Raw genomic sequence first — 15,929 nt, 5'->3', positions numbered from 1 at the left:
GGTATTAACGTCCCGTCTGCCCTAGGAATCGCACGGCGCCACCTCTCCAAATGAACATTGTCGGACGGAGCTTTGAATAGTGGCACACGCTACGCACAAGTCCGGTAGCCCGAGTTGCAGTTCGGCACGAAGCACTTTCGTCCCATTGCGCAGCACTCAGCGCAGCACTCACCAGCTGTGGGCTTGGTGGCTTGGTTGGTTGGAAGATTGGGCTACTCTGCCGACGGCAGCCAAACACAAGTTGTTGGTGAAAAATAAAGGAACTTGTTAAAACAGCAGAGCAGTGCAGCGGCATACACCAAAATGTCGCAAAAACACGTGCGCAGTGCCGCGCCACGCCGGACCGAGCCGCCTAGCGTGGGCCCCCCTTTCGCAGCGCCCTCTAAGCTAGCAACCGGCTTCAAAGGCAACGCCCCCCCCCCCCCCCCCCCCACCGCACATATTGTGCCCGCGAGCGGGCGGCGCTCTCGCGCGCGGCAGGGGGAGAGTGTCAACACCTAAGTATATTATTCTTACACCGCGCGACGAGCACAACTGAAAAAAAGACAGATACCCATAAAGCACGAAACACGTGCTCACACACTTGCGGACCGCCAGGTGGCTGCCGGAGCACACGGACGCGTCTCACGTCGGCTCCGTAGTTTTCTACTGCTTTGTGCGGTTTTTCGACTCTTCCTGGACTACAAGTGCTGCAAACGGTTCGTGATGGTGTTGTGCACCATTTTTGTCCACTTTTAGGGACTTCCGAGTCCGAAATTTGTGCATGGCACGGAGCGGCAGACGTTTCGCTGCGCCTCGCAGTAGGCCTAGCTGGAACCTGCCGCGCCTGGGCTAGGCTAGGCTTAGCTTCACAGCGCGCACATGGCTTCACTAAACGCCAAGCCTGCCTGCCAATTCGGCGGAGAAGCAATCTCGCCTGAAGAATTCGCCACAGATCCTGGATGGACCAGGGCTCTCACAGCCCGTAAACTAGCGCACTCAGCACCGCACTCAGAGCTCGCCTCTCAAGCCGCCGGACGGACCCGCCACACCGGCCCAGCCCAAGCAAGGCAAGTCTCCTCCACCAAATATGAAGCGTCAGGCTCCGCTATGCAAACTACCCGCCTCAGACATGAAAATTATCTAGCGCCCGAGTGGGGGCCTAGATCTCCGCAAACAAAATGAGGGCTACATCCTATCCCTCGTATGCACCGCCCTGAAGCTCCCCATAGAGGCAGTACGTCAACAAGACGCCATACGCATAAATCCTCGAAACAACTCTTTCACCATCAGTACCTCATCAGAGAACAGAGCGGAACGCTACTTTAGTCTCTTCAAATCTCCAACATGACCTACCCATTAAAGGCCTACATTGCCCAACCAGACAACGCCATCCGAGGCTTTCTCTACAACGCTATCTACGGCCAGACGCCTAAAGAGATAGTTCAGGAACTTCAGGCTTTCAACAAAAGTAGTTCGTATGACATTACGGACGCCAGACGTTTGGGTAAGCCTAAGTCCATACTCGTCACTTTCGTCAACACAAAGTCGGTTCCCAAGCAACTGCGCTTTTACGGAGCCGTATATAACTGCTATTCCTTCCTGGCGAAAGCCGAGGCCTGCTTCAACTGTCGGAAAGCCGGTCACAGAAGCGACGTCGGTATCCAACCCAAGCAAAATTCCTGCCAGCGCTGTGGAGAGCCTCATTCCCCAGTCGAGCCACCCACGTGCGCAGCCAAATGCATCATCTGCGTTGGATCCCACTTCCCGGGCTCAAAACGCGGCAAGCAGCGTTTCAACCGTCCGGGCTACAATAGGCTGACACCCAAGGATGATACGACAAAGAACGCAACCCTCCGGGAATCCCGCCGCAGGCAGCGATCAAGCTCGAGAAGCCGTGCCAACTCGCGTCAGTGGTCCCGGTCCCGGTCCGAGTCCTTCCCACCCCTGACCAGACCGCTCACGTCTGAGAAACAAGGAAAGACCAGACAGTCAGCATCTGACAAACAGGTGAGCTGGGGTCCGCGATCTTCCCTTGTTCGTGAGAATAATCAACTTAAAGCACAGCTCGAACAGCAGAGGAAGCAAATCCAACATCAGAGTCAACAAATCGATAGTCTTAGCAAACAATTTTAATTGCTACTACAACAAAGAAAATGGAAATTCCTTAAGATATGATATCCCCTCTCTCACCACGGAAGCTAGTGGACCGAACTCACCCACCCAAAGCAAACCTGCCAAGTGCAGAGCAAAAGGAAGCACTACCACTGGGGACGTCACAACGTTAGGAACCCTGATCAACGCGGTCACTATTCTTGAACAGAAAATGGAAAAGAAATTCGAAGCCATGACCAAAGACATGAGCACATGGACGAGCAATTTCAACAACAGAATGACGGCGCTCGAGCGGAGATCTAGCGCCCACGACGCCATTGCTGCTCAGGTGCAGAGAAAAACAGACCAAGTGTTTCCCCTCACATAAATCAAATTCAACCCATTCGCTTTCAGACCAGTGTGTGATGGCAGCAAACCACAAGGAACTTAGAGTGGGGCAGTGGAATTGCAGAGGATATCGCTCCAAGCGAAGCGACCTGCAACTCCACATTCAATCTCTCTCCGACTCATAAGTCCCCATAGTCATCGCATTACAGGAAACTCAAGCTCCTGTCAGATTAGTCAACTACACTCCCCACACGCCAGTGAACAAACCCATTCAAAGGGTAGCAACCATAGTTCACAGAGCATACACCGCTACAGATCACCACACAGAGGTTGAAGACATAGATTGTCACCTAATAGAGCTGCTTACCAAAACTAGAAATAACACTAGCCTATACATCCTCAACACATACAGCAGCCCGAAAGGCAAAGCAGCCCAACTCCTCGCAGCCATACGCAAACCGCTCCATATCAGCGCTAAACACCCGCTTATAGTGCTTGGTGACTTTAATGCCAGACACGTCAGCTGGAGGTACAACTTCAACTGCAGAAAAGGAGCACAGCTCTGGACACTAATTCAGAACGAGGGACTCACCCTCGTCAATAATCCGCAACAACATACGCGCATCGGTAACAGCGTGCCACACAACACCACTCCTGATCTCACACTCACAAAGAATATCACAAAATATGAGTGGTCGCACACGCAGACCTCCCTAGGCAACGACCACTACATAACTGAAACCTCACTCTCGCTAAACTGACTCGCCCCCTTCATGAAAAAGAAGCTGCAGATCACAGACTGGGACAAATTTCGTAACCTCCGGAACGACGCCCCCACCCAAATCAAACACCTTGCCAGGTGGGTGGCAGAACTCACAAAGGACGTCGCTACAGCGACATCTGAGATCCCGAGCAATCGCGAATCGGGCGCGGTCGACAGCAGACTCCTTCACATGTTGGAGGCTCACTCCGGTCTGCAAAAACGATGGCTTCGTAATAAACACAACAGATGACTCAAGTTAAGGATATGAGCCTTGATCAAAGAAATAGAGGCACACGCGGCACAACTAACCCGTCAGAATAGAGGTCAGCTCTGCAACCGCATGGATGGCAACCTGGGCCTAAGAGACACATGGAAATTTTCGCGCTGGCTCTTAGCACCCCACAACACGAATAGCATGCAACAGCGTAATGTAACGCGCCTCATTCACAGAATAGGTATGGATGATGATGTCCTGGTCCAGAATCTCAAAGACAGGTACCTCACAGCAACTCCCAAATTACCCCTCCCTTCCTACTTGGGCGTAGAAACCCCGGGCTCGACGCGGACGTAACAACGTGGGAGGTTAGAGCAGCAATGGTCAAACTTCGCACCACGTCTGCGCCAGGAGCAGACGGGATCACAAACAAAACGATACGAAATTTAGACGAGAACTCCATCCAAGCCCTAGCAGAACTTTTAAACAAGCACTGGAAGGAAGGCACCGTTCTTTCCGAGTGGACCCACACGGTCACTTTCATCCACAAGCCCGGAAAACCGCTCGACATGTTAAACGTCTGGTCATTCTCTCTCACCTGATGCTTGGGAAAGCTATTTGAGCATGTTATCCTAAACAGATTGCAAATTTACATGCAAACAAGAGAGCTCTATCCCAACACAATGCTACGATTCCGAAGCCATCCATCAGCATAAGACGTGATGCTTCTAATCTCAGAAGGAATCCTACATCCCAGACACTGCAAACGCACAATCAATCAATCAATCACACAGCATTTATTTTACCAACAAAGTGTACAGGTGGTACTGCTAGCCTTAGACCTCACTAAGGTGTTTGACAATGTCCAACACACAGTCATACTGGACGCCTTATCCAATCTAGGAGTCAGGACTCGAACACATACCTACATAGCAGCTTTCCTACGAGACCGCACAGCGGATATCAAACTAGGCCCTATAGAGTCCCCCTCCTTTCCTCTGGGCAGCAGGGAACACCCGAAGGGTCAGTCTTATCTCCCCTACTTTTCAACATCACTCTCATTCCCATGGCTCGCAAGCTAGAGCGCATCCCAAACCTCTCCCACTCCTATGCAGACGACATTGCCTATGGACCACCATGGGCAATGTTGGGAACATGGAAGAAACTTTTCAAGCAGGTGCGGACGCGGCAGTGGAGTGCGCAGCCTCTATAGGCCTCGCATGATCCTCGGCTAAGTCTGAACTCTTGCTACTCCACCCGACCCCGAACCGCAACAGGAAGTACAACCCCTCCATACACGTTGAGGTCAATGGTCTACCAGTGCCAGAGGTTGAAAAGATACGCATCCTAGGCATGTTCATACAAAACAATGGACGCAACACGGAGACCATCTACAAACTAACCATCACGACATATCAAACCATCCGACTGATTAGAAGAATAGCCAACAAGCACCGAGGCATGCGTGAACATATCCTGAGGCGGCTCGTTCAGGCATTCGTGATTAGTCGGATGGTTTTGCTCCCTTCCCTACCTTCCCTAAAGTGGAGAAGGTATATGCACTAATAAGACAGACATACAAGTCATCCTTAAATCTCCCACAACGATCTCCCACCACCCATCTCCTACGCATGGGAGTACACAATACACTACAAGAACCAACTGAAGCTTATCGCACGGCTCAGATTGACAGACTCAACCTCCACAAATACAGGTAGACACATTCTCGCCTCTATAAATTTACATTCAAACAACAGGTCCCCCCCCCCACAACACCCACGCCATCCCAAAACACATCAAGGACAGACTCATAGTTCACTCTCTGCCCAAAAACGTACACCCAGTTCACAACCAGGCCAGACGCGAAGCATGTGCCAAGGCTTTACACAATGCTCATGCAAACGACAAAGACGTGGACGTGGCAGAGTACACCATCAATTCGCCCTACGTCATCACTGTAGCATCGCATGACCTCAAACACAGCCTCGTGCTCTATTAAGGCAACAACCTCACTTGAAGCCGAAGAAGCAGCCATAGGGTTTGCCATTTCCTCCTGCGCTGCCACACTCATTCTGAGTGACTCTAAAGCAGCAATCACGAATTTTGCACGGCGAGAGATTCATTCTACCACCCGAAAAATTCTCAATTCTTGCTGCACAGAACCCCGACCAGTTCAAATTGTTTGGGTTCCAGCGCACGCAGGCAACCCCGGCAACGAAGTGGCCCGCTCTCTTGATCGAGCGTACGTCAACCGAGCACGGCACACCGTAGACCGGGGTAGCGCTAGGGACCGGCTCGTCCCCTATCATGAAATAACCCTTCATTACAAGGAGCAAAGGCTCGTCTATCCCCCATCACATATCTCCCTCTCTAAAGAACAACAAAATACCTGGAGTCAGCTCCAGACTCGCACCTTCCCTTCACTGGCTTTGTTAACCCTTATCCACCCAGGCCGATACAGACTCGAATGTTCTCTTTGAGGGGCTCCGAGAGCCAACTTTGACCACATTTTATATCTCTGCCGAGAATTCCGACCACCATCTCGCTGGAACCTCACGGACAAAGAGGGTTGGGAGATCGCAGTCTCCAGCTCCGAACCAGCCTCACAAAGGCGGCTGGTAGAGTGGTCTGGAGAGGTCGCCGCACGTCATGGACTGTTGGTCACCATCTGAGATCAAGAGCCAGACCAACCCTAGGCAGTGACTCATCCATAAAGCTCATCAATAAAGTTTTTACCTACACACTTTCCTTCAGCTAACTGCCCTTCCCAAACCACTCACACATGCAACACTCTAAAGAGTGGAAAAGCATGCCGAGCAATTTGTAACATCATATTTTTCAGAATTTCTGTAAATTTGTTGAGAGTTCATTGATGTTTGGTTTGGAAGTTAGAGTTGTTGATGAAATGTCTTTTTGTGTTTAATGTTACACTCCGAAAATGGCTTCACTATGTGCGACGGAGTTGGAAGCCATCACATGAAACTCTATAGGCATGTTTAGGCCACAATAAAAATGCTAAGCTTCTGCACAATTCTGCAAATTATTCCTGTTAAATCACGATTTCGGGTAAAATCGTTATTTCGGCTAGAACTGTTATGGGAAATATGACCTTTATAAAATTGTTATCGTGAGTTCTTGCAGCGAAGACGCACCAAATAAAATTTGTGGCCATGAATTAACAGGGAAGTAACGTGCGGTACTTCTTTTCTGTAACGGTAACGTGTTACATTTTTTTGTAGCCAACGTAGGATGGTAACGCGTTCGTTTTTTTTTCACCGTGATGAGTAACGTATTTAGTTACTTTTTTCGTAACGCCTGCAACACTGGAAATCCTGAACGAACCAGGCAAGTTGTGTGCCACAAGAGAAGCCCTTGCAAAAATCGTTCTGGTATTTGAGAATAAGATTGTTGTTTTCCAGGTACTTAAGAATTTGACTATAAATAACGTGTTCGAGAAGTTTGCACAGAGTATTTGTTAGTGAGATAGGGCGATAATTAAACAGAGAAGAACGATTACCTGATTTGAAAATGGTTATCACTTAAGCAACACGCCATTCATGAGGTATGAGACCAGATGATAATGATTGAGAGAACAGGGCGGTTATTATTGAACTAATGGAGTGCGATGTGCTTTTAAGTATCTTATTAATGAAGCGATGTTAATCAGATCTGGTAGAAATCTTAAGGTTTTTTAGTAGGCATAATATATCAGTTTGAGCGACTAATATTTCGAGCATTTTATGTTAGGAAGGTTATTTAAATCGGACACTGACGAGACGTCCTCGTTAGTGAATACGGAACAGAAAGCGCCGTTAAATATCTGGGCACAGTGGGTTTCAGGAATTGGAATCCCATAATTATCGGTAAGAATTATATCACGATTGTTATTTGGGTTTATCACTTTGCAGAATCTGCGAGGGTTATTTGCTAGCATAGATGATAAGTCCTTGTTGAAAAAGTGGCGTCCGGTTGACTTGAGGGACGTTTGGTAAAGCTCGTCGCATTCCTTGTACTTGGTCCACGCGCTTGAAAGATCCTTCTTAGCAGCTTGTCTGTAAAGGCGCTTCTTTTTATTATTCAGTCGACGAAGTTGTTTATTGAACCAAGGCGCAGATTTTTTCTCTTTGATAGAAGCTACTGGAATAAAGGTATTGATAAGATTAGTGAGGGTATCTTTGAGAAGTGTGCAGTTATCTTCGGCAGAAAGAGATAAATAATCATCCAGGCACTCCAGAGAAAAATAGCTGCAGTCTGTTAATAACTGTTAAATGGTCGCCTTTGTTGTAGCATTGGATTTGTTTGGTCCTTATCATCTTTTTATTAAAAGAGCAAGAAAGATTGCCGGTTATAATGGCATGATCAGAAAGTCCGCCCAGATGACTTCAGTCGGAGCAGATGCCTGGATTGGTTGCCAACACAAGGTCCAAAATGTTAGCAGTACTAGTTAAGGCAGGTGAACGAGCTGCATTAATGAAAAATCAAAACAGGAGTGGAGCATGAGCTTCAATGTCACTGGCAGAGACGGCTAATGAGAGCCAGTTAATGCTTTAGAACTTAAAATCGCCGAAGATGATCAACTTGCTGCTAGGAAAAGGAGGGAGTGAAAGAAGAAATGAAGAAAGAGGTACAGTAGTAGGGGGCTCCGCAATAAATTCGAAGCCCTTTCGAAGCTTGTACCTGCTTTTTTCGAAGACAAACAACGTAAACATCATAGGCGAACACAGGAGGTGCGGTGGACAGCACAAGCGCTGGCTTGAAATCCGTTTTAAAATTTCCGCCTTTTCAATGTGCTTCATGTTTGTATTAGCGCTGCTAGATTTAAAAAAAAACTACGTGCCAGGCAGCTGAGAAACAAGCTGTGCTACAGCTGTAAGCCTTCCGTTACATTTTAGTGATACCGACCCTGCTTATTTGTTCGTAGCAGTTATTTCCCAGAAAGCTGCGTGAATGATTTGGCTGCAGTACGACAGGTTTATTCAAATTACTTTAATGAACTTTTTAAATAAATGAACAATAATTCGTACATACATATCCCAGCAGACCCTCTTGTACTTGTAATGACGCTACCATCTCCTTATTTTACACAGGAATTTACCTATTTTAACAGGAATTTACTTATTTTACAAGGAAGTACTTGTACCTCCGTCCTGTATTCAACGCTTTCTGCGTGGTTTATTGCTGGCTGAATGTTTTAGATGTGGAGCTTGCGAAGTTTGCTTGCCTTATCCGCTATGCCTCACCGATTTTAGCCAGCCGCTGACTGTCGCCCGATGCGGGAAATCTGCGGACTTGTAGTTGAATGTTGCAGAATTTTGTTAATTTGTTTGCATATTTGTTAGCATTTTATTACGAGGCGGGTGCTCATAGCGAGTTCCGAGCGTCGTACAAAAGGGCGCAGATTGTGCACACTGACCGTCAGGGGGACGACTTCGTCTCGAGGCACGAATTTGGTGGTGAGGACAGCGTGCGTGTGCGCCAGCTCGTGGGCCAGCTCGTCGACGTTGTCGGTGACCTCGTCGATGGCGCCCACCACCTGCTGGGTGAGCTGCTGCCGCTCGTCGTGGCCCGTGCACTCCGGCAGGAGCGAGAAGAGCGGCCGCGCCGGCTCCACGGAGAGCAGCCCCGACGCCGGGTTCTGGCGCAGCCATAGGACGCTGGGTATGGCCCGCTGCAGGGACAGGGAGGCAGCCTGCGCCAGCAGCTTCTCGGCCGGCCCCCGCAGCCAGGCACGGACGCTCACGCCCACGTCCTGCAGGAAGGCGTACAGGGCATCGTGCAGGTCTCGTTCCACGAAGTGCGCCGTGTAGCAGCTGGCGTACAGGCCCGAGAGCTCGCGCAGCGCCCTCGGTGCCTCGAAGGGGCTCTGGCTTGAGGCGAAAGAGAAAATTATGGTTGATCAATTGGATTGAAGCGGAGGAAATTTGATGGCATTCCTTATCACACGGCGATCTATTACAGCTCTGTTTCCATGCCAGTTCTGTGTCCACAGTGTTGCACTCTCCAATCAACTCCAATTCGGATTCCATCCAACTCGTATTACGCAAGTACGCTAGATGTATCCCATTCATAGATCTTGGCGAGTTCGCATTCCACTATCGGTGCCGTTCCCCGGCGGTTAAGCGATGCGCCACAGATATACCAGGTGGCTGTTTCAACCGCAGCCACCGATGGGGCTTGCGAAAGCCAGGTTGCTCTTCCCAAGCAATGCGAGAAGGAATAGCATCCGCAAGGCTACTTCTTGCACATATACGTAGTTCATTCCGAGGCCGTATACTTTGCACGTACACCTCCTATTGTTCGAGTCACTGCCTTCTTAAAGGGGTTGGGACATTAAATTTTGAGGCTATAGTAAGCTTGTTATAGGCTTCCTCTGTATGTAAGGTCACCTATGGCGAAGTATTGGATGCAACAAGCGCTTAAAATATATTTTAATTCAGCTCCAAATAGTCCCGAAGTGCTCTTCCTCTTGATGGATGCCCATCGCTAGCGCTATAGGTGGTGACGTAGAGCCCTGGGAACGATATCAATGAATAGCAGTGACATCGCAACACAGTAACGTGACGTACTATGAACGGCGGCTCGCGAGATCGGTGAGGCGCTGCTTCGGCGACTCAGCGGTCGGTGTGCTGATCGGCATATATGCCGTTGCTGACGCACCAGCCAGCATCTTCACGTCGATGAGACAATGACTCTCTTGTTTGCACTTTCTCCGTAATAAAAATGAGCGACACGAGCGACTACATTTCATATGTTCACCCTTCGGCTCGGCTGCAGTGCGAATAGGCCTAGCGAGTCCGCCGGGTTCGTATACGCGACGTCGGCGATTGTGGAGAGCGAGTTCACAAGTTTTAGCGCATCCATATGGTCATCTAGCGTGGTTTTGACAACAGTGACCTTAAATCGAGGACTGTTTACATCTTAGGACGCAAATACGTCCAGCGGGAAGCGCCGATGCTAGGCGGTGTGACCCAGTCTGTCGGTCAATACTGCAGGCGCTCGCGGCGGCAGCTACGTCGGCGTCGCTTGACGGCAACAAACTAAGCCATTTTGTTTATCTCAAATGGGTTCCAAACATACCTCTAGATAAAACAATTTAAAGTCAAGTACTGGACACATCGGAAAAAGCAAAAAAGCAGCTACAACGAGTCAGAAACGCCGGTCCTACGCGTTGTCACAACCTGGCTATGAAGCGTTCCCCAGGCTGGCGCTCGCATTCTTCGGCGGTTCTAGCAACGTTATCGCACTAAACAAACAAGTAAACCCGCAGCTGGCGCGAAAGAGATGAGCTTGCTTAACCTATGTGGAACGCAGCTTGCAATTCCTGCCAAAATAAGGCGCAATTGCTGCTTGCATACAGATGCAGATATGTAAACAAAAGTAGCGTCGAGATGCAGTCGTCGGCATGGGCGCATTCCTGGAGGAGTTGACTACCCGTGCGGTAAATGATGAATCCTGTACAATTGTCTGGAAGCATTCATTTAGCCAATAGATGGACTGTCTACTAAACAAGCAGCAGATATCGTGATCAGCAGCCACGGGACCCTGAGCAGTCTCGCAGGGCGGCTGCGCGGGCGGCGCGAAGTGAAGACATAGACGGGTATTGGTCGGTAGGAAAAGCGAGGCATCATGTCGCTGTAATGTGACCAGGGTCAGCAACGGGCCACTGACAGAGACGTCCACAGAGCATCGGCGTCGGCGTGGCAAAGCGAAATAGAACGCTGAAACCGCGTTGGCATACGCGGTATGGCGATTGAGATCGGCCGAAGCGAGCCGCTTGGTTTCAGGACTCAGTGTCGTTCCCCGCTCGCTTGGTTTTTCTTTAGCATATTGCAGATTCGCAGTACCGACCAATTTTGTCGGCTTATGATTTCGAAAGGCGCTTCTATGCACAGCATGTGTGCGAGAGCAGAAGACGCAGCAATACGTGCGTCACAACTTTTGGGACCCATGTGACCAGGGTTGCTGCTCTTCCCTGATCGTAACGTCGCACTACACCCCGGCGCTCAGAAACCGAAACCGAAATCGCTCAGTATAAATTTTGCAATAATAAATTATTCACCGCGCATATATGAATCGCGCAGCGTGTGTCACGCGTTCTGGGGCAATACGCAACGTTTGAAAGAGAACACGCCAACCAAAAACTTGGCGTCTCCACCCCTTAAAAAAAATTGGTTTTGGGGGATAGGAAATGGCACAATATCTGTCTCACATATCGGCGGACGCCTGAACCTTGCCGTAAGAGAAGGGATAAGAGAGGGAGTGAAAGGAGAAAGGATGAAAGAGGTGCCGTAGTGGTGGGCGCCGGAACAATTTCGACCACCTGGGTATCTTTAATGTGCACTGAGATCTCACAGCACACGGGCGCCTATGCGTATCGCCTCCATCGAAACGCAGCCGCCGCGGTCGGGTTCGAACCCGGGAACTCCGGATCAGTAGCCGAGCGTCCTAACCACTGAGCCACCGTGGCGGGTACTTCCTTAGTCATTTTCATTTTTCCCGAGCCATTCTTTGTCCGGAGTTTCTCTCCTCTTCCTAAATTCGGAGAGGGAGAGTGGAACGGTTGACAGGTGGCAGGCGGACAGAGGCAAATTCCTCTAAACATCAACCGGCAGGATGCGTTTACCCGCCGCGGTTTCTCAGGGGTTACGGCGCTCGGCTACTGATTCGGAGTACCCGGGTTCGAACCCGACCGCGGCGGCCGCGTTTCAACGGAGAAGAAACGCAAAGGCGCCCATGTGCTGTGCTATGTCAGTACACGTTAAAGATCCCCTGGTGGTGGAAATTATTCGGGAGCCCTCCACTACGGGACCTCTTTCGCCCTTTCTTCTCTCAGTCTCAGTCCCTCCTTAATCCCTTTCCCTACGGCGCGGTTCAGGGGTCCGCCGAGGTGTGAGACCGGTACTGCGCCATTTCCTTTCCCAACAACCAATTTTCCAATTTTCTGGCTGCGTTTTGATGGTAGGTAAGTAAAATTTAATGAAATCAGAGGAATGTTTCTTGAGGCTTGTGGGTGGGGTCCTCATTCCAGGGCTCCACTGGCTTGAGCTGTCATAGGGACCTCCTTTAGAAGGGCTCTTTGGTCTTCGATACGATCGCTGATCAGCATCGCCTCCCACCGCTCAAATGACATGTACTGCGTCTGCAAGTGGTTCGGTTTCGCCCCGCATCCGCACGAAATGTGGAAGAGTGTTGGGCGGGCCTGGCACCATGGGCATATATCAAGGTATAGTGTTGGGGGAAGTTTGTGGGTAAGGGCAAGTGTTAGTTTGGATCTGGGGCCAGGAGATAGCGTCCTGGGTGTCTAATTTTGTGTGAAGAGGAGGGTATTTTTGACGCTGAAGAAGTTGGAACTCTAAGCGTTTTGTGCATGGAGGAAATAGGGATGAATAGGAAGGTATTGGATGGCCTCGCTCGGTTGATTGCTGCTCGAGCTAAAGCGTGCGCCCTTTCATTTCCCTCTAGGGCCTCGTGACTGGGGGTCAACGTAATCTGGTTGGTTTTTTTGAGGGGTTGAGTACCCGTGAGTCGAGCGACGTGTATTGGGATGCGTCCTCGCAGGAAGTTTCGGCAGGCTTGCTGCGAATCCGTGATCACATGAGCGCTGCGCCTTTGCGCGTCGCAGTGCCGTACGGCAAGTGCAACAACGGCGGTTTCTGTATCCGCAGAAGAGTCGGCTGTGACAGAGGCAGCGAGCACCGGGGAGAATTCGAATTTTATCGCTACAGCCGCGTATTAATTGTTCCGTGTATGCCGCGGCGTCCACATACACCGCGCCGGCTGAGATGGCAAGTCGCTTGCGTAGGTAGGAAATTCCTGCTTTGCGCCTGCCGGTGTGGACATCTTTGAACATATGCTTCGGTATCGGATCCACTTTGATTTTATTTCTTTGTAGTTTCTCTAGGGATGATTAAGAATCCAGGGCTCGAATGTCCGCTGTCGTGCTTACACGCCTAAGAAGGGCGTGGCCGGCTTGTGTTTGTTGGAGTTGGAATGTTTGGGATATGAGGACTGCTTCCTGGAGTTCGGAATATGTGTTGGAAAGGCCAGGAGCGTGATGATTTTCGGTTGCGGGGCTGGGCGGAAGATTATGCCTCGTTTTGCATGCCCCTCTTAGGATGGTGTCAATCTGTTGCTCTTCCTGTTTCTTGTTTCTTCTTGTGAAAAGGAAGTCCGTGTGTTATTCTACTTAGGACTCGCATCGTGTCCTCTTTTCGCATGCCTTAGCGATGTCGGGTGATACGACTAACCATGCGGGTTATTTGAGTAGTTGTGGTTTTACGTGTTCGAATGGTGTGGGTAGCCTTGAAGTTGCTCTGGATCCAAAGTCCAAGTATCCGGATAACATCCTTTATGGGCTGCCCTTGTATCGTGTAAGGCTAATCGGGCCCGGTGATCTGTATCGTGGATTATGAACCCGCCTTACTTTGGAGTTCTCTGGGGAGCAGTGAAGACCGCTTTCAGAGGCGAGATCTTCCACTGCTTGTGCCGCTTCCTGTAGCGTTGTTTCTTTGTGGCCTAAGGAGCCCTTGGTGGGCCATATCGTTATATCGTCAGCATACTACGTATAACCGATATTGGGGAGTGTTTGGAATTGCTGAGCGAGCTTGAGAATCGCGATGTTGAATAGCAGAGGTGATACGAAAGAGTTATCCGAGAGGGAATTGAGCTATCTAACCTCCCACGTGCCTTCCAGATAACTTTTGTTGATTGATAAGTAGTTCACTGTTCGTATTTATATGCTTTTCGTTCTTCAATAAAAAACCAGTTGATAGTCAGCGCCTGTTTGTGCTAGTCCTTCGTCTTGTGTCCCGTTCGTGTCGCGCTGAGAGCGAAAATAGGATTTCCAATATTAAGTGAACAATTTCGGTAATTGTGGTCGAGAGGCTTATTGAGGCTATGGCATTGGCTATGTACACCGAAACTCGTGGATAGGCCGGATCGTATATGAGGTAGCATCCCCTGAACGAGGGAGGGTGAGCTATCTCCTGGATGCAGATCACATCTGGTGGTAGCGGATGGTGCTTAGTGAAAAGTTGTGAGGAAATTTTCCTGTGAAGGGAACGACAGTTCCACTGCCAAATTTCTAGCTGTTGGCAGCCATTTGTTCCTGTAGAGGGGTGAGGTGGACTCGCGTGTCAATTGCTTGTCGTTTTGATGGAGGCGAAACGTTAAGGCGCCCGTGTGCTGTGCGATGTCAGTGCATGTTAAAGATCCCCAGATGGTCGAAATTATTCCGGAGCCCTCCAATACGGCATCCCTTTCTTACTTTCTTCTCTGAGTCCCTGCTTTATTCTTTCCTTTACGGCGCGGTTCAGGTGTCCGCCGATATGTGAGACAGATACTGCGCAATTCCCTTTCCCCAAAACCAATTTTATTTAATTTTAGTTTAGGTGAAGGCTTCATAAAGACGCCGGCGTACGGCCCACACTTTCATGGCACTCTTAATGAACTTGGGAGGAGCGTCACTCTCAGCCCCCACGTGGGACCGGCATTAGTCAACTCGACGAGAGGAAAAGAAAAGCGAACGACATCGGAAGGGACTGGCTTGCGCAGGTCGTTCTCCCTCCCGAATTCTTTCCTCGGCGCTGTCGGGGTGATGGTGGTGAAAACTATTTGAATCAGGGCAGTTTATAACACGCAGGGCCTTGGGCCTGGAGACTCACGACGCTTGCAGCATGGCCTGCGGCGATGGCTTGCTTGGCCGGATGCTCGGAGCGCAGTACGGTCACCCAAGTGGTAAGGTGCTCCAGGCCCCGACGGGACGATCCGCCGGGCATAGGATATGGTAGAGAGTTGCTTTGGGGTGCTGGCAGAGCGTACAGGAGGGGTTTGTGTGGACTTGGTGATAGCACGAGCGCATATAAGGGTAGGGTAAGTTGCGTGTTTGGAGCTGCGTCCTAAGAATCTGGTGAAAATGTCGAAGGACGGATCGGGTTGGGGTTAGAGCCGACGGTCGGTTTTGCAGGCCGGCATCAGTTCACTGAATGAATGCATGCGCTCCCGTGAGAACCCTAGATCGGAGGCTGCCTGTGCCTGGTTGAGAGAACCTCAGGCTAGAGCGTTGGCAGCTTCGTTTCCGGGATTAGCGGAACAGGCCGGCACCCATATGAGCTCCATGTAGCGGGGCGGATGTGGGGCGAGAGAGTTCAATATGTGAAATGCAGGGACGTCAACTCTCCCGCGAGCAAGATTTAGAATGGCAGTTTTAGAGTCTGACAGTATATACCGGGCCTCCGTGCGCGTGATGGTTATGGCAATGGCTGCCTCTTCAGCCTCCTCTGAAGTGGTAGTGCGGGATATGTGAAGGGTGGCAGTCCGTTGGAGGGGTTCATGATGGCTACAACCACGCCCTCGCCTGTGCGTGCGTTACCCACCTACACGGCATACGGTTCCGTGGCATTGTGTCTGCGGAGCGCCCGTGCGCGAGCTCGGCGGCGGGGTGAGTGCATAGACGAGCGAAGGTTTTGGGGAGAGGTTTAATAAGTAGTTCGCGGTGAATGTGGAGGGAGACCTGGAGCTGTGTGGGATCCG

General features: G+C 50.3%; 1 protein-coding gene across 1 annotated transcript in view; it reads right to left on the bottom strand.

The window, feature by feature from the left end:
- LOC144098186 (uncharacterized) overlaps nucleotides 1-15,175 on the bottom strand; it is a 102,484-nt gene extending 87,309 nt beyond the window's left edge. Inside the window, exons 1-2 of the mRNA XM_077630701.1 lie at nucleotides 15,062-15,175; nucleotides 8,812-9,261 (exon numbers count right to left, since the gene is read on the bottom strand). Coding sequence (XP_077486827.1) covers nucleotides 8,812-9,261; nucleotides 15,062-15,175 — 564 coding nt within the window. The remainder of the gene's footprint in view (nucleotides 1-8,811; nucleotides 9,262-15,061) is intronic.
- Between the last annotated feature and the right edge of the window lie 754 nt (nucleotides 15,176-15,929).

Source organism: Amblyomma americanum, chromosome 7, assembly GCF_052857255.1.
Source record: "Amblyomma americanum isolate KBUSLIRL-KWMA chromosome 7, ASM5285725v1, whole genome shotgun sequence".
Classification (NCBI taxonomy): domain Eukaryota; kingdom Metazoa; phylum Arthropoda; class Arachnida; order Ixodida; family Ixodidae; genus Amblyomma; species Amblyomma americanum.
The sequence above is the reverse complement of the archived record's forward strand: the minus strand, read 5'-3'. Positions and strand labels throughout refer to the sequence as shown.